Source organism: Aspergillus multicolor, assembly GCF_047715735.1.
Source record: "Aspergillus multicolor strain CBS 133.54 unplaced genomic scaffold BDW74scaffold_7, whole genome shotgun sequence".
Taxonomy (NCBI): domain Eukaryota; kingdom Fungi; phylum Ascomycota; class Eurotiomycetes; order Eurotiales; family Aspergillaceae; genus Aspergillus; species Aspergillus multicolor.
The window spans coordinates 161,868-178,353 of NW_027395958.1; the positions used below are offsets into that span (position 1 = coordinate 161,868).

A 16,486-nucleotide genomic window follows, 5' to 3' on the forward strand; every position below is an offset into this window, starting at 1 on the left:
TGCCAGATCCGCCACTCCAATAATCCCCATTATTTCTCCATTATTCTCCCCTCGCATGCACCGCTCGAGCCAGGACGATCCGAACCCCCCGTCCTTCTCTCTCCTCGCCCATCTCTCCTCGCCCATCTCTCCTCTCTCTCCCTTTGTCGTCCATGTCCAGGATCCTTACCACCGCCGCCCGTCCACTACTCACCCAGACGTCGAGCTCCAGACCTTAGCATGCACCAGAGGTGATCCGGAACGCGCAGACGCACAACGATCAGCAGCCGGAGGCCAATTCCACGTTTCGTCATCCGAATCCGAACCCGACGCGTACTCCTCTGACACAGACCCCGGCACGCGACTCCTCGGCGACGCATCGTCCTCCCACCGCGGACGTAGCACACAGATGAAGCGCAAGAACAACACTGTTTCCAAACGTCGGTCAAAGCCTAATCTCAGCGTTGCGACCGGCCAGAACGGGAACGCTCACGGCGAAATGAATTCCAACATTGAAATGCGCAAGCGGGACACCTCCGCCGAGTCCTCGTCCTCACGGGCAGATCGCTTCATGTCCAGATCAAGCTTCACCCTCGACCAAGACCCGCCGGTGACTCCGCAAACGCCTGGGATGTCAACTACAAGCTTTACCGATCTTCCGGCGAGTGATAAGAGGAACTTCCTGGTGCTATGCCTGCTATACTTTCTTCAGGGTGTCCCGATGGGATTGGCGACAGGGTCGGTTCCGTTTCTGCTCAAGCCGTACCTTTCCTACGGGCAAATCGGTGTCTTTTCGCTAGCTTCCTACCCCTACTCGCTCAAATTACTATGGAGTCCTATAGTGGACGCGGTATGGAGTCGCCGGTTTGGCCGCCGAAAGAGTTGGATCACCCCCGTCCAGGTCATTGCCGGGCTGGCCATGATCTACCTTGGAGGACACATTGAAGACATGATGAAGGAGGCCGGTGCCAATGGCGGAGCCGGCGTGTGGAATTTTACCTACTGGTGGTTCCTGCTGGTGTTTTTCTGCGCCACCCAGGACATTGCCGTGGATGGGTGGGCGATTACGCTCATGTCGCCGCCTAACATCTCCTACGCTTCTACCGCGCAGACTGTCGGCCTGACGGCTGGTCATTTCCTGTCCTATACGGTCTTCCTCGCGTTCAACTCAAAGGACTTTGCAAACCGATGGTTCCGGACCGTTCCCGCCGACGACGGCCTCCTTTCTCTCGGCACCTATCTCACAATCTGGGGATGGGCATATCTGGTTGTAACCACATGCCTAGCTGTCATGAAAAAGGAAGACCAGGTCTCCGAGCGCGACAGCATCTCGGCCGTCTACCGCAGCATGTGGAGCGTGCTGAAGCTCAAGAACGTCCAGACAATCATCCTGGTCCATCTGATTGCCAAGATCGGCTTCCAGGCCAACGACGGAGTGACCAGCTTGAAGCTTCTGGACAAGGGCTTCGGCCAGGACAACATGGCTCTGGTCGTTCTCATTGACTTTCCCTTTGAGATTGGTCTAGGCTACTATGCCGGTAAATGGTCAACCGAGTACACCCCAATGCGTCTCTGGTGCTGGGCATTCGTCGGCAGACTTGTCTCTGCTATTCTCGCCCAGCTCACTGTCATGATCTACCCAGCGGCCGCGGAAGTCCCAACCTGGTACATAGTGACTGTGATCCTCGAGCATGTTGCTTCTACATTCATGAACACGATCATGTTTGTTGCAGTGTCCGCATTCCACGCTCGCGTTTCTGACCCTGCTATCGGTGGTACTTATATGACCATGCTAGCAACGTACGTTCCCTCCCTACATCTCTCTACATTTACTAACAATACCTTAGAGTCTCAAACCTCGGCGGTACATTCCCGCGCTACTTCATCCTGAAGCTCGTCGACATGCTCACCGAAGCTACTTGCATCCCACCTTCCCAGACTCCCGCCCTAGACTCTCTAAAAGGCGACCTCGTCACATCTCCTTTCTCGTGCGCTGTCGAGCCTGATCGGGCCCGCTGCGTTGACGGCGGGGGTACCTGCAACATCACTCGCGATGGCTACTATTTGACGAATATCCTTTGCGTCCTGGTTGGGACCATCACCTTTGTCATGTTCATCAAGCCAGCTGTTCTAAAGTTGCAGGCTTTGCCGTTACGGGCTTGGAGGTTGGCTCCTGGCCGGGATTGATTTGTCTGGAGTTTAGAAGAGTAATATGGATAGAGATGAATGTGCAATATGTCGTATGAAGAGTATACTAGACTCATATCTTCAAGACAATCAGTTTCTTCATGATTGGCCACATCTATCCTATCAACAAAGTAACGGGGCCCTTATAGATCTATACAGGATAATTTATCCCAACCAGGATCAAGCCTGAGCCTTCAAAAGTCTCTGTCCCTCAGCCCACTCTAGCGCGCTTCTCTTCACACTCTCCTCCCCGGCCTCGCCAAAGATATCCACTCCCAGCCGGGCAGGGAAGTTCATCCGCTGATGTCTTTCCAGCGACTGGATAGCCTGGAATGCGTCCTCGGGTAGAACGAAGTCTATTTAGTCGAGCAGTCAGTGTTGACCTCGTGTCTTCTGTGCAGGACCAGAGGTGTGGTACGAACCTTGGAAATTGCTCTCGATTCGCTCTGGGGTTACGGATTTCGGGAGCACGGCTGTTCCCCGTTGGACGGCCCAGCTAATTAGGACCTGGGCCGGGGTTTTGTTGAGGGACTCGGCGATCTGGATCACACGGGGGTCGTCGACGGTTCTATTGCTGTCAGAGTCGATTTGTGGGGTATCAGTAGCGTGCTTACCGAGGGATGTTGTAGATGTTGTTTCCTAGGGGCGAGTACCCGGTTATTAGAATGTCCTAGTTGATATTTTTAGCAGACGTTTTGTATACCGTGAGTATGTTGGTCATTTACCTGCTCCTTGGACCATTCAAGTAAGTCTCTTTGTTGGAGATAGGGATGGGCTTCGATCTGGTTGACTGCGGGTGGTATTTTTGCCCTAAAACACCACATCTGATCAGAACAGACGATACGTCGTATGAAGAGTAATGAACGTACGTCTTGAGGAGCTTTTCGATCTTCTCGCGAGTGAAGTTACTGACTCCAATTGACCGAATTTTCCCCTTCGCTACCAGTGCCTCCATTGCAGCCCATGTGTCTTTAATCGGCACGTCCACAACGTCAATTAAGCCCGTCCTCTCGTCTACGGGCTGGATGGTTGTGGTTGAGTAGCGGAAGGCAACAGGCCAGTGAACCTACATAATCGAGCGCGGGTGTTAGTGATGTTTGACCTGAATTGTGGTTTGTAGAGCCAGAAGACTAACAAGGTAAAGGTCGAGATAATCAGTTTGAAGGTCGCTGAGCGATCGGTCTACCGCAGCTTCAACATTCTCAGGATCGTGATGAGTGTTCCATAGTTTGCTCGTGAGCTTCACATGTTAGCTATAACCATCAATCTGTCAAGGCCGACCCAGAGCTCACAAATATCTCCTCACGTGGCACACCAGATGCCTTGATCCCATCTCCAACTTCTCGTTCATTGCCGTAGACAGCGGCGGCGTCAATGTGACGGTACCCGATTCTCAGCGCAGCAGCTACCGCCGCTTGTACTTCGTTCGGCTTCGATTGCTATGCCCCCGAGGTTATCCTTTAGCTTTAGATGTCTTCGGAAACAGTTTTGCTGCACATACCCATGTTCCCAGTCCGACAGCGGGAATCTGATACCCGCTGTTGAGCTTGAACGTCCCTCCCGATGCCATTGTTTGGTTGTTTGTAGATATTCAATGTTCTATCAAAGCTTTGCCTAGGTGCGTTTTTTGATGCGCTCCATTATGTACTTCAGAGAGAATGGGTCTTCGGATTTGAACCCGATCTTCATACTTCTCCGGAAGTGTGGTTCCTTCTGATGGAGCTCGATTGTCTGGCGGGGTCGCTATTATGTACGGATGAGACTCATCATTCGTCCAATATCCGTTGTTGCCATCTCGGTGTTGCTCCGCAGGTTGATCATTAACCGCTTATCCGTGCTCTTTTCCGAGCCGATGCGGGGGGTCTGCGTGGAGCTTGCGGGGTAATGTTGACTAGGGCTGTATGAGACAACGGAGTTTTACCGGCCGGTCATTTTCTCTTAGAGCTGCTGCTTTGGCGGCAAGAACAGGTCAATGTGCAATTGTGCATCCATCCGACCATTGGAGCTTACCACGCGATAGATAGCCCCTCAAAAAGACGATAGACACCAGCCAGCATAGCGAGCAGCGACCGTCATGGCTCCGATTGCTCAAATAGAGTATTTTCGCATTCCACCGCGATGGCTTTTCGTGAAGATCACCGATGCCGACGGGAATTACGGCTGGGGAGAGGCATCCCTTGAGGGTCATACAGAAGCTGTGGAGGGCTGCCTTGATGCGTTCGTTCAAAGGTTCACCAGCATGGATGCAGAGTTAGTTGGCTTGGAAACATCATTTCATCTCTGTTGCTGACACTATGTGTTCATAGTGATATCGAACACATATGGCAGCACGGGTACAGGATGGGTTTTTACCGGGGCGGGCCGGTTCTTATGAGTGCTCTGTCAGGCATAGACATAGCGCTCTGGGATCTCAAAGGTGGGCAATTCCGGGATCAGATTTGACGTGGTCGGTCTGACCACTTATATAGCAAGACGACTCGGCCTTCCGATATATCAACTCCTTGGAGGCAAACTGCGGGATAAGCTCAAAGTGTACGCTTGGATTGGCGGGGACCGTCCGAGCGATGTTGAGGTACAAGCGTAAGGGGCACTGCCGCCATGTGTTTCGAGAACCCGAATATCTGATACTTTGCAGTCGAGCTAGAATAGCACAGGGCTTCAAGGCTGTGAAGATGAATGCCACTGAAGACTTGTCATGGCTCGACTCACCTCATGCTTTAGACACATCAGTCGAACGACTAAAGACCGTCAAGTCCCTGGGCATTGACGCCGGCGTCGACTTCCATGGCAGAGTCCACAAGGTAATGGCGCAGCAACTCGCATACAAGCTTGCACCGCACGAGCCCTTATTCATCGAAGAGCCCCTTCTCTCCGAGCATCCAGAATCCGTCGCCGCGTTGTCCAAGCTGGTCCCGATCCCCATCGCCCTGGGTGAGCGATTACACAGTCGGTGGGACATCAAGCCGTTCCTCGAGTCTGCGTCCATCAGCATTCTCCAACCAGATATCTGCCATGTTGGTGGGATCTCGGAGATTCGTAGGATTGCGACTATGGCAGAAGCTTATGATGTCGCGCTGGCCCCCCATTGTCCGCTGGGTCCCATTGCTCTTGCAGCGAGCCTTCAGGTCGACGCTGTCAGTGCCAACTTTGCTATCCAAGAGATGAGCTTGGGAATACATTACAATACAGGGTCGGCGGATATCGACACGTACATCAGTAACCCGGAAGTTTGGAATGTGCAAAATGGACTGATCGATATTCTGAGCGGACCGGGTCTCGGGATCGAGATTGACGAGGAAAAGGTTCGAGCAGCGGCCATTGATGCAGCTGCATGGAGAAGTCCGCACTTCATCGGACCTGGAGGAGAGTTGAGGGAGTGGTGAGCACTGGAAATTCAGGAGGTCATAGAATCATATTCCAAATCTATGCTTTGCTCATAGCAGACATTCCTTCCGGTGGCATCCTGGCTGGTAACACTCAATTTTAAATGAAAAACAAGGACCTACCTGGGTCAGATTTGCTGTACGGTAAGAAAATATATGGATAGGCGAGTGACCGCAGCAAGGAACGTGGGCAACTTCCCCCGGAAGACCCTGGTCAGTGGTTCCTGCCTAGTGAAACCATCGTTCCTGCCCTGTGGGGCAGCGCTTGTTTCTGGCTCCTTTCTTTTACGGTGTAGGAAGCATGGTTAGGTGTCCTGGAGATACTACGGCATTCCCCTCTCTCCTACTTAAGGACTACTTAGAAGAATCTGCAGTCTTCACTACTAGTAAACAGCGTCTAAATCCAAAGGAAATATCATTCAGGCAACTCGTACCTCCACCCCAGATTAAGGATGGCTATGATCTCCCCCAAACCAGGGCGGAGCCGAGGAGCACAGACTGTATTTGCTGGGCCGGTAGATACAGTTGGACATACTTAAGCAGCACTTGCGATTTGGTTTGTACCTCGTGTAATGGGAATGTTGGGGCAGTTTAGGATCTGAGCAGTTGACTGTGATTTTGGTATCACTGATGTTTTTTTGGCTGTGATTATTGCTTGTATTTTGTAGGACTGTGTTCTATGTACATTCATCAAATCTACTCGTGCCTTTTACCCACCCCTGTCCCGACGCCTTGCATTAATATCACTCTGCGCTATCTGTTTACTAGCATGGATAAGCTGAAGCACATTGACATATTGCTTGAAGAGCATAAATGGCGTAGTAACATAGAATAGGATCCAGGGCCAGTAGCTGCGGATTTTGTTTGCACTGGTGGTCATCACTTAGCATGCAAAGGCTTTTATGTTAAGGTAATTGGATACATACCGAGCCAACTCCATTGCCCCAGCACTCCAAGTTGAATCCAAGCCCTCAATTGAGGCAGTAGGATCTCCTGAGAAGGACAAGAGGTACATCACGATGAAAAAGAGCTCGTTCATCGCACACACGCTGAAAAGGATATTCTGCAAGAGGATATTAGCTCAGCTGAGTGGCCTATTTCTAGATATAGCATACCGAGCTCGAGTAATAAACCCGCAAAGCCCAAGGCCACTGTTCATCCACATCCTTGTAGCTCTGCTTGCTACCGGTCGCCAAAGTCGCATACATATGAATATAATGACTGGCGTAGTCCAGACTGATCAAGCCTTGGAAGATGATACTCCATCGCGGAAACGCGCTCGCCAGGAACACGAGGAGACAGGTGGTAATGCAGCGATCGGTAACCATATCCAAAACCGCACCAAAACGAGTGGACTGGTTGAAACGTCTGGCGGCTGCACCGTCAAGGGCATCAAGAAGGCAGGATATACTGTACAATAGCGAGCATGTTCGGGGGTGGTACGGCATGTAGTAGAGTGATGTGATGGCAAAGACTATCCGGAAATATCCTAAGTCAAACAGTCAACTTCAATCCAATTCGAGAAAAGCACTGTAGCAGGATACATACCAATGATATTTGGAATAAATAGGAAAACATTCTGCTTTGTATTTGTTATGGCGCGTGGAGGCATAGTAGAGAGAATCTAAAAGATGGAAAAAGGAAAGAAACATGTCCCCCAGACGGCATCAGGAGAAGGACGGTGGATGACTAAATGATGCTAAGGGTCAGACTTGCTCTCCACCTATCAAGCTTGTCTTGACTTCCACGCCCAGTTCCCTCACCATTGCTATCCTGGGGTAACACGCTCTACTATACCTAAATGGTTGGCCCTGGCACGTGCACCCTAGCCGGTACCGGTACCGTACCGGTAGGTAAACGGCTGCCTTGGCCAGCTTCTCCAGATATTCCCTCGGTCTCCCCATGTCCCACCCCAATCCTTGACGATTGAGTCTGGGCATACCCAGTATCTACCGTATATATTAGTGTATATGTGATGCGTTTGCTTTGATTTATATACCGATGGAGCCAACTGGAGCCCATCCAAACAAACGGCGATGCGGCAAGGAACGAATTCGCGTCACTCGCGCCTGCGACTATTGCAAGAAGTCAGTCACGGAGCTGTTTTTCTGCACCAGGTCTAATTTTGATTATTCAGGAAGAAGTTGCGTTGCTCCGGTACATTGCCTTGCTCGCTGTGCCAACGCTCTCAGTTGAAGTGCGAATTTACCGCGGGTTACACGCGAGGAAAGGTGCCTCCGGTTCCCATTGCTGCTAGCATGGACAATGCCATCCAGCATCGAGAAAAATCAACAAATTCCAGCATAGATGGTCTATCTCCGTCAAATCCTCAGAATACCACGCAAAATGTCCTTCTGCAGCCAGAGAAACAACAAATCAATCTCTCATCGTCCGGCAACTCACCGGAACCTCACCAGACTGATATGGAGGGTCATTATGTTGGCCCTGCTTCCGGTGTCTCCTTTCTGATACGTGTACAAAAACGTCTTCATGAGCACATTTCGTTCCCGCGAACTACGCCAATTTTCAGTTTCGGTGACGCGCCGTTACCGAAATACGATCCTTCTTTTCTGGTTATTCCACCTAAAGAGGAAGCGAAGGGGCTTCTGGATAGATATTTCGACTTTGCCTTTCCAACTCACCGTTTCTTGCATCAGCCACAGGCTGAAGGCTGGTTTGAAGACTTTTACCGAGACCCGGGCGTATCCGATTCTCCCAAGCCCGGAGCTATGGCGATAAGAGCATTGCTTCTGATGGTCTTTGCCCACGCGAAGCAATGCCTGCCAGACTCCGAAAAGCATCTGGGCTCCTGCGTTAACAGGTGAGTCTCTCCTGATATTGTTGAGCTCATCTGACGTGACTTGGCTTCGACAGCGCAGTCTATTTTGCCGCTTCCGAGCATCATCTTGCAGCCGAAACTGGACCCGTCCGACTTACCAGCGTACAAGCACGGCTGGCTCAGTGTTTCTATCTCTTAGGCCACTCTCGGATTAATCACTGCTGGAGCCTTTTTGGAACTACCGCACGGCTTGCCATTGCCATTGGCTTGCACCGCGGTCGGCGGCGCGAGATTAAAGAGAACTTTGTCGAGCTTGAGTGCTCCAAACGAGTGTTTTGGTGCATGTATAGCCTCGATAACTATCTAAGTGCCGCGTTGGGTCGCCCCCGTATCTTTCACGATGACGAAATAGATCAGGAGCTGCCTGCCATTGCCAATGATTTCCAGATTACATCGAGCGGCATTGCTGCGGCAGCTTCCAGCGTTCAGAGTATCATGTTAGCTCCCGTATATCATGCTAAACTGTCCAAAATAATCAGCGGCATACTTCGTGACCTATACGGCATACGACGAACGACTCTTCAGTCCCAAGCTGCAGCCGCAACAAGACATGGCGCCGATCTAGCACAATGGCGGCGGGAAATCTCAACATTTGTTGACTTGCCGAGTGTCGACATGTTGATGCTCACCTATCAGCGACAATATACAGTGTTGAACCTTGCATTCTACCACGCTCAAATTCTGCTATATCGTCCGTTTATCCTCAAAGATTTTAAGAATCTAGCGGTTCCGGCATCCAGTGACAACAATCATCTTTCCGAGTCTTTGAACGAGAACACCGCACATTGTATAGAAGCCGCCATGAAAATCACTGGTATCTTGCGTGATCTGTGTGAGAATGGCAGAATGTACCACACCTTCTGGGTAAGTTTGTACTCTATATGTGCTGCGCTCTACCCTAACATTGTTATAGTTTACTCAGTACTATGCTTTCTCAGCTATTGTCGTGTTATACGTCCATTTCATCCAGAGCTGTACACACACAAACGCCGAGGCAAGCTTGACCCATTTTCAAGCGGGCGAGAAAGCTCAACAACATCTAGCAGCATGTGGAGCGCAATCATCCTTTGCCCGGCGTTACGCCATGGTGCTTGAAGAGCTTCGTAAAGAAGCGCAGAAGTGCATTCAACAGAAACAACAACCGGTGACCGCAGGTTTCTATACGGGCCAGCAAGCTGTCAACGGCAGTAATGTGAGAATGGATGCTCCTCAAGAGTCAACCATTCTCAGAGGAGGTTTCGGTCATGAGCGGACAAGCTACCCTCAAACTACGCTCACACGTCCGGAGCAAGGAGCCTCCCACAACCCGTCCCTAGAACTTATGAACATGCATCCAGAGCAGCAGGCCTGGCTAGAAACCCTGCTACAAGACAACAGCCCTGGAACATATGCTCCTAGTCTGACAGGCTGGGGAGAGTTCGACTCGCTAGCTTTGACAGGCCTGGGAGAATTAGGTTATCTATTCTCTTCCGACCATCTACCGGATTTTCAAGGTTGAAAATATAGTACACTATGCGCCCAGAACTCTTGTTAGTTCATGCACCGAGTAGCCAATGCGCACAGCGAGTCAATAATGCCACCCTGGCTTGACATGTACAGTCATGCAGCTCCTGTGCAGCCATATTTCGTCTCTGGATACGACAGATTTGGTCCTCGTTTCCGCTAGCAATTGTACGGCGCAAGCTACTATGCTGAAGCTCATTACCTGCCATATTTTTCCCAACAATGCATGCAGGTGTAAAGGGCATCTGGGAGGCCATGCTCCAGTCTGAGCCACGGACTCTAGCCTCGCAATCACGTCACATCCACCTGGTGCTGTTAACGACTACAGTCTACCGGACTCCTTCGAACGGCAACCCACACGCGAACGCTTTGATCCTCCGGATGGACAGTTTATTACCCCCGTGCCGGCCAAATCGGATATGAAAGCTCCCTTATCCGAGCCCCACTTTGCTTTTCCGAAGGCTGCCCTAACATGGAGATGGTAAATCTTGGAGCATACGGATAACGGATGACGCTGGGGTGCGGCCCTCGGGTCATGTGAGGAGAGCATGCTCCAATAGTTATTAGGTGCAGCAATATATGCTACCCTGGATGAAAACCACCGGTCTTGATGCTGAGCTTCTCGACGTCGTACTTGACGTATCCCTCCATCTGAACGATGTTAAGGTCTCAAATCGGCGGCGACGTCTTAATGGACAAGAAAGGTGCCGCAATGGCTTCTACGAAGCTTCCCCCAACTCCACCAGGCGAGGCAGAAGTACCATTGTGCACGATAAATGATATTCTATTGCAACGCTTATCACACCCGCCAGAAGCACCACTAGTCGGGTACCCGCAAAGCTCTCATGGGGTCAGCGACTATACCTTCTATACCGCAAAAGACTTGGACAGGTTTGCCAATGGAGCTGGTAAAGCTCTTCAAAGCTATGGGCTTCCAAAGGTAGCTCACTCTGGCCTCTATGCGTTGTACGCCTTGACTAACGCATGTCGCTCTTAGTTCTCCGATCCCATCACGAACCGAGTGGTAGCGATACTCGGCACGTCCAATCTCGACTATATCGTTTCGCTGTTCGCACTGTCTCGACTGGGCTATGCAGTTCTTTTGCTGTCTACCCGTCTTAGCACCGAAGCTTACACCAACCTACTTGCGCAAACGCACTGCGGCCATATCCTATACTCGTCTTCGACCCGGAAGGCCGTGGCATCGATCCAAGGCGTGGCGCCAAACGTCAATTCGCTCTTGATACCGGAGTTTTCGTCATATGCACAGTGTACTGAGTTGTCGGATCTGGGTGTTGCAGGAAGTGCGGAGTTGGCTCGGAAGTGGGCTTTCATCATTCACAGCTCAGGGTCAACGGGTCTTCCCAAACCTATCTTCCAAACTCACGCGGCTTGCATTGCAAACTACACCACGAGCAACTCGTATCGGGCCTTATTGACTCTTCCTCTGTACCACAACCATGGATTATGCACGTTCTTCCGATCTTTGTTCAAGGCAAAGCCAATCGCCATTTACAATGCGAACCTACCCCTGACCGGCCAGAACGTCCTTGAAGTTATGAAGGCGTTCCAGCCGGAGAGCTTTCATGGGGTGCCATACGTTCTTAAGCTTCTAAGCGAAGTTGATGGCGGGACAGAAGCACTCGCCAAATGCCAGCAAGTTCTTTTCGGAGGAAGTAGCTGTCCGGACGATCTTGGTGATCACCTTGTGGACCAAGGGGTTCGCCTGATCAGTCATTATGGAGCGTATGTATTCCTCCTTATGTTTCCTTTGACAAGGGGTTAGTGGAAGAAGGCATACTGATCTCGTATATAGAACTGAATTAGGTCAGCTGATGACTTCGGACCGCCCTTTTGGCGACAAGTTGTGGAACTATGTTCGCCCTTTGAAAAGCTCTCAACCTTATCTGCGGATGGAAGAACTGGAGGATGGCTCCTACGAGTGCATTGCTTTAGACGGACTGCCGGCCAAAGTCAGCTCCAACTGCGACGACCCGCCGAATTCTTTCCGTACTCGTGACACCTTCCTGAAGCATCCAACCATTCCCAATGCCTGGAAGTATCTCGGTCGCATTGATGATAGAGTCACACTAGTCAAAGGCGAGAAGGTGCTACCCGTGCTTATTGAACACCGCATTCGACAGAACAAATTCGTGAAGGATAATCTTGTCTTTGGCGTGGGAAAGCCATTGCCTGGCTTGCTCATTGTTCCTAGCGCTGAATGTCAGGGTATGACAAAAGACGAGATTATCGACAAGATATGGCCCGACATCGAGGCCGCTAACGAGAATGCGGAAGCATTCAGTCAAATATCGCGTGATATGGTTGTCGCCTTAGACGTTGATTGTGCGTATCCTGCCACCGATAAGGGAACAATGATCCGCAACCGCTCTTACAATGAGTTCAGCGACCTCATTGAGGCTGCATACCGAAGGTTGGAAGAGGGGTCTTCCAATGGCGCCTCAAGGCTTGCTTTGGGTCTCCCCGAACTAAAACAGCATCTGCTTGAGCTTTTTAGGAAGGAGCTCGGTTATCATGACCTAAGTTTGGAAGCCGACTTTTTTGAAGCAGGCGTGGATAGTCTGCAGGCCATCAAAGCAAGAGCTTCCATCAGAAGGGACATTGATATTGGACCTGCTGAGTTAGGCTACAACGTGGTGTTTGACTTTGCAAATGTCAAGAAGCTCGCTGCTCACCTATACGCTCTTCGTACTGGCAGCCAACAAGATGAAGAGGATGAGCTAGCTGTTATGTCTCGGCTGATCGGTAAATACTCGTCTTTCGTACCACGACCGGCACCAGAAGAAGTCATTGTAAGTTTGCCTGGGCATTAACAGATTTTCTGCCCCAATTCAGCTGCTTACAGTTCCCATCTAGCTTTTGACTGGAACCACCGGCTCCCTCGGTGTCTATATTCTTTCTCGTCTCATGCAGAAGTCTAACGTCAAGAAGATTTACTGTCTTGTGCGAGCATCCAATCCCAACAATGCTCTAGACCGAGTTCTTTCCAATCTCGCCTCGCGATCCTTACCACTGGTGAATGTCTCAAAAGTCGTAGCCCTACCTTCCCAATTAGGCTCCGAAGATCTCGGACTCCCCCCTTCAGTCCTCAGCGACCTTCGCACCTCCCTAACTAGAGTCATACACTCCGCCTGGGCCGTTAACTTCACACTGGGCGTCCGCAGTTTCGAAGCGCAACACATCCGCGGAGTCCACAACCTAATAAACCTCTGCCTCTCTAGCACTCGATCCTCCCCAGCACAGTTCTACTTCTGCTCGTCCATCTCTGCAGCAGCAGGGACGCCACTCCCCGCTACAATCGCCGAAGCCCCAGTCCCTGAATTAGCACACGCCCAGGGCATGGGCTACGCACGGTCCAAACTCGTCGCCGAACGGATCGTCCAGGCCGCAGCAGAGAAAACCGGTATGGTCGCTAAAGTCCTCCGAGTCGGGCAGATTGTTGGCGATACGGTCAATGGGAAATGGAATACCACCGAGGCGATTCCTCTTATGCTGCAGACCGCGCACACGTTCAAGGCACTGCCGGCGATCGATGAAACGCCCTCGTGGCTTCCAGTGGATATTGTTGCAGATGCAGTGCTTGATCTGAGTGGTCTCAACGAAGCTTCTGTTAGTGGTTCCGCGATTTTGAGACAGTTCTCGCATGACCCGAAGACTGTATACCACGTGCAGAATGCAAAGACCTTCAAGTGGACGGAGGAGCTATTGCCCGCTCTCAAAGAGGCCGGTCTTGATTTTGAAATCTTGCCCAAGAGGCAGTGGGTTCAGCGTCTGCGTGAGGGCGAGCAGGATCCGAAGAAGAATCCGGCTATTAAGCTGCTGGACTTCTTTGCGGAGAAATATGACAATGATAATTTGGGTCGCTCGGGGCTTGTCTTTGAGATGGAGAAGTCTGAGACTGCTAGTCCTTCTTTGAGGGGTGGCGTGGAGCTGGTAGAGACTGGATTGATTAAAAAATTTGTCGATGCTTGGAGGACTGAGTGGTAGAGTTGATGGAGGCTTGTCTTCCATATTTGATCTATCCAGGGTCTACTTTGATAGTTTGTATACACGACCTTGGAAGTTTGTTCTATTTTCTAACCTAACAAGAGTGATAATCGGCTTATTTTGTTCCCTACCTAGCTTTAAAGTATGGGTACCCTCAACAATCATTCTGCTTCATTTACGCAAGCGATTTAGCTGCCATTGACTCTATGCCAATCACCTACACTTCCCCTCAACGTGCGTACCATCCATCCCCGTCTTCTAGCCATTGGTACTTGGCTAAGCAGGACGACCTTGCTTAAGGCGCTCGCAAGGCGTTGGTCCTCAGCAAGGGCGAGCTCGTGGTAGAAACTATGTCCCATGCAAAAAAGGAAGGCCAGACGCATACAATGCCAGCTCAGCAGCAGATGTAGTACCGCAGCTAGTTCTAAGCGAGGTGGTCTCAGGTGCAGGGGTCGAGATAGCTTCGGATAACAAGGTAACCTTCGATCCAACATACGTGCTACCCTGATGTATCAGATCCCGAGTGACAAATTGATGCCTTGCAACTGGCTCAGGAGGGCCTACCGGATAAACCAGAGCAATCAACTCATATCCGAGATGCACAATCAGCAGAAGTCGAGTAAGGAAGACAGACCCCTCGCTTGCAGGATGGCTTTCGGTAGGGCTATTTGCCTTGTCCCAATATATCGGAGGCATCCGATTGGCCTTCTTCGTATCCGAGATACACTAGACAGGCTCTCGGAACTGGTGGTCATCCCTCGCGCAGCCACCTACCCCGGACTCTCAGGAGCGGGGGAGTGGAGCGTGAAAAGCTTCGACTATAACAGGGTCCACCGGCTCTCAGATCATGGATGAGAACCAGAACCTTCGAGTCCATCTCACTTCTCTTCAATATCAATATTCAAGCGCTGTAGCACCTCCACAATGACCGATGTATCTCGCCACGGCGTTGCAGAGAAGGAGACGTCTTATGCTGAACACGTTGGGGACATTGAAAAGAGCGAGCATGTCCCACAATATGACAAGTTCGGGGCTGCGGCCAAGGTCGACCCCAAAGAGATTGCTCTAGTTCGCAAGATTGACTGTTACATGATGGTTTGTCCGGCCTCTTACTCGCTAGCCGGCGGTAGCTGACGGCTTGAATGTAGCCAACGCTCTGGGCCATGTACTTCCTCAACTTTCTGGATCGCAATGCTCTCGTCAATGGCAAGCTCAACAGTCTCGTTGAAGACTTGAATCTAAAAGGGACCCAGTACAATACCTGCGTTAGCATTCTTTTTGTCGGGTAAGGGCTTACCACTCCCGTTTCTCATGTCGCTTTTCTGACCGCACTTGCATCAATAGGTATCTCGTCGGACAAGTGCCCTCTAACATGCTGCTCAACCGCGTCAAGCCCGCGTGGTATATGGCTGGTTTTATGATGGCGTGGGCAATTGTATCAACCCTCACATGCCTCGTGAAAGATTACCATCACATGCTCGCATGCCGACTCGTGCTTGGTGTGGTCGAAGCACCATTCTATCCCGGCGCGTTGTTCATGATCTCGCTCTTCTATAACCGCAAAGAGGCTACCACGCGTATGGCGGTGCTTTATACTGGAAATATGCTAGCGAGCTCGTTCTCGGGTCTTATCTCTGCTGCCGTCTTCGCTACCCTCGACAAGAAACATGGCCTTGCTGGATGGCAGTGGCTGTTCCTAATACAAGGCGTCGTGACTGTGGCAGTGGCCATTGCCGCTTTCTTTCTCCTTCCAAACTCTCCCAAGCAGACCTTCTGGCTCACGCCAGAGGAGCGGCAGCTTGCTCACGACCGGATCGCGAGAGACACAACTCAGAAGGCGGAGGGGACGAGTGTCTGGACTGGACTTCGCGAAGCGTGCCTGGACTACCGAACTTGGATTTTCGCCCTGATGTGCAATCTCCATCTATCTGCCAACGGCTTCAAGAACTTCATGCCGACGGTTGTCGAAACGCTCGGCTTCGATTCGACTGTGACCCTTGTTCTGACTTGCCCCCCGTATCTTGTGGCGACTTTCACTTCGGTCGCTGTTTCTTGGTCTTCAGGCCGATTCAACGAGCGGACATGGCACGTCACAGTCTCCAAAGCACTTGCGATCGTGGGGTTTGCAGTTGCTTGTGGAAGCCTGAACACCGGGGCGAGATACTTTGCCATGATCCTGTTTGTTGGCGCCACCTACGGAGTGAACAACATCAATATCGCTTGGGTGGCCGCCACCGTGGGACAGACTGATGAGAAAAAGGCCGTAGCTATTGCCATCACAAACACGCTCGGTAACCTCGCCAGTGTTTATACGCCCTATTTGTGGCCGGATTCTGATGCTCCCCGATTTGCGCCCGCCATGTATGCCAGTATTGGGTTTTCGGCCGGGGTGGTGATATTGGCGTGGGTCATGAGATTCATTCTTATGAGAGAAAATAAGAAGCTTCGGGCAGCTGATCCAGGGGTCATCAACCTCTATGCTTACTGAAAATCGTGTCTTGCTGTGACCCAGTTTACATGCCCAGGCCTGTTCAACGAGGTATGTATTTGGTCTGGTTTATAAGCTCCTCAGAAGTTAGTAGTTAGT

The 16,486-nt window shown here is 51.1% G+C and overlaps 5 protein-coding genes across 5 annotated transcripts; 4 read left to right on the top strand and 1 right to left on the bottom strand.

Moving 5' to 3' along the window:
• Positions 1 to 388: 388 nt before the first annotated feature.
• On the top strand, positions 389 to 2,166 carry BDW74DRAFT_166936 (SD08430p; the record flags this gene model as incomplete). Its single annotated transcript, XM_073726622.1, has 2 exons — positions 389 to 1,779; positions 1,827 to 2,166. The coding sequence occupies 2 exons, from the start codon at positions 389 to 391 to the stop codon at positions 2,164 to 2,166; spliced, it is 1,731 nt and encodes a 576-aa protein (XP_073585523.1).
• A 180-nt stretch (positions 2,167 to 2,346) lies between these two features.
• Positions 2,347 to 3,736, bottom strand: BDW74DRAFT_176408 (aldo/keto reductase; the record flags this gene model as incomplete). The annotated part of the gene is made up of 8 exons (XM_073728596.1): positions 2,347 to 2,522; positions 2,589 to 2,734; positions 2,781 to 2,836; positions 2,892 to 2,976; positions 3,036 to 3,232; positions 3,302 to 3,406; positions 3,459 to 3,605; positions 3,668 to 3,736. 8 exons carry the CDS (start codon positions 3,734 to 3,736, stop codon positions 2,347 to 2,349), a joined length of 981 nt encoding a protein of 326 aa, XP_073585524.1.
• A 504-nt stretch (positions 3,737 to 4,240) lies between these two features.
• BDW74DRAFT_189940 (uncharacterized protein) lies at positions 4,241 to 10,325 on the top strand (the record flags this gene model as incomplete). The annotated part of the gene is made up of 9 exons (XM_073732082.1): positions 4,241 to 4,416; positions 4,473 to 4,582; positions 4,635 to 4,746; positions 4,802 to 5,545; positions 7,379 to 7,398; positions 7,567 to 7,636; positions 7,687 to 8,370; positions 8,424 to 9,252; positions 9,302 to 10,325. The coding sequence occupies 9 exons, from the start codon at positions 4,241 to 4,243 to the stop codon at positions 9,884 to 9,886; spliced, it is 3,330 nt and encodes a 1,109-aa protein (XP_073585525.1). The 3' UTR covers positions 9,887 to 10,325.
• Positions 10,326 to 10,559: 234 nt separating this feature from the next.
• BDW74DRAFT_149651 (uncharacterized protein) lies at positions 10,560 to 14,018 on the top strand. The gene is made up of 4 exons (XM_073723918.1): positions 10,560 to 10,831; positions 10,889 to 11,637; positions 11,708 to 12,704; positions 12,769 to 14,018. The coding sequence occupies exons 1-4, from the start codon at positions 10,583 to 10,585 to the stop codon at positions 13,897 to 13,899; spliced, it is 3,126 nt and encodes a 1,041-aa protein (XP_073585526.1). The 5' UTR covers positions 10,560 to 10,582; the 3' UTR covers positions 13,900 to 14,018.
• An 805-nt stretch (positions 14,019 to 14,823) lies between these two features.
• On the top strand, positions 14,824 to 16,387 carry BDW74DRAFT_176413 (putative MFS transporter; the record flags this gene model as incomplete). Its single annotated transcript, XM_073728597.1, has 3 exons — positions 14,824 to 14,994; positions 15,048 to 15,184; positions 15,244 to 16,387. The coding sequence occupies 3 exons, from the start codon at positions 14,824 to 14,826 to the stop codon at positions 16,385 to 16,387; spliced, it is 1,452 nt and encodes a 483-aa protein (XP_073585527.1).
• Between the last annotated feature and the right edge of the window lie 99 nt (positions 16,388 to 16,486).

Excerpts from the sequence above, each read along its gene's own strand:
- BDW74DRAFT_149651 (XM_073723918.1), top strand. The coding sequence starts at position 10,583 with ATGGACAAGAAAGGTGCCGCAATGGCTTCTACGAAGCTTCCCCCAACT. Across the intron at positions 11,638-11,707 it reads CTGATCAGTCATTATGGAGC|AACTGAATTAGGTCAGCTGA; the intron begins GTATGTATTCCT and ends TCTCGTATATAG. Across the intron at positions 12,705-12,768 it reads CGGCACCAGAAGAAGTCATT|CTTTTGACTGGAACCACCGG; the intron begins GTAAGTTTGCCT and ends GTTCCCATCTAG.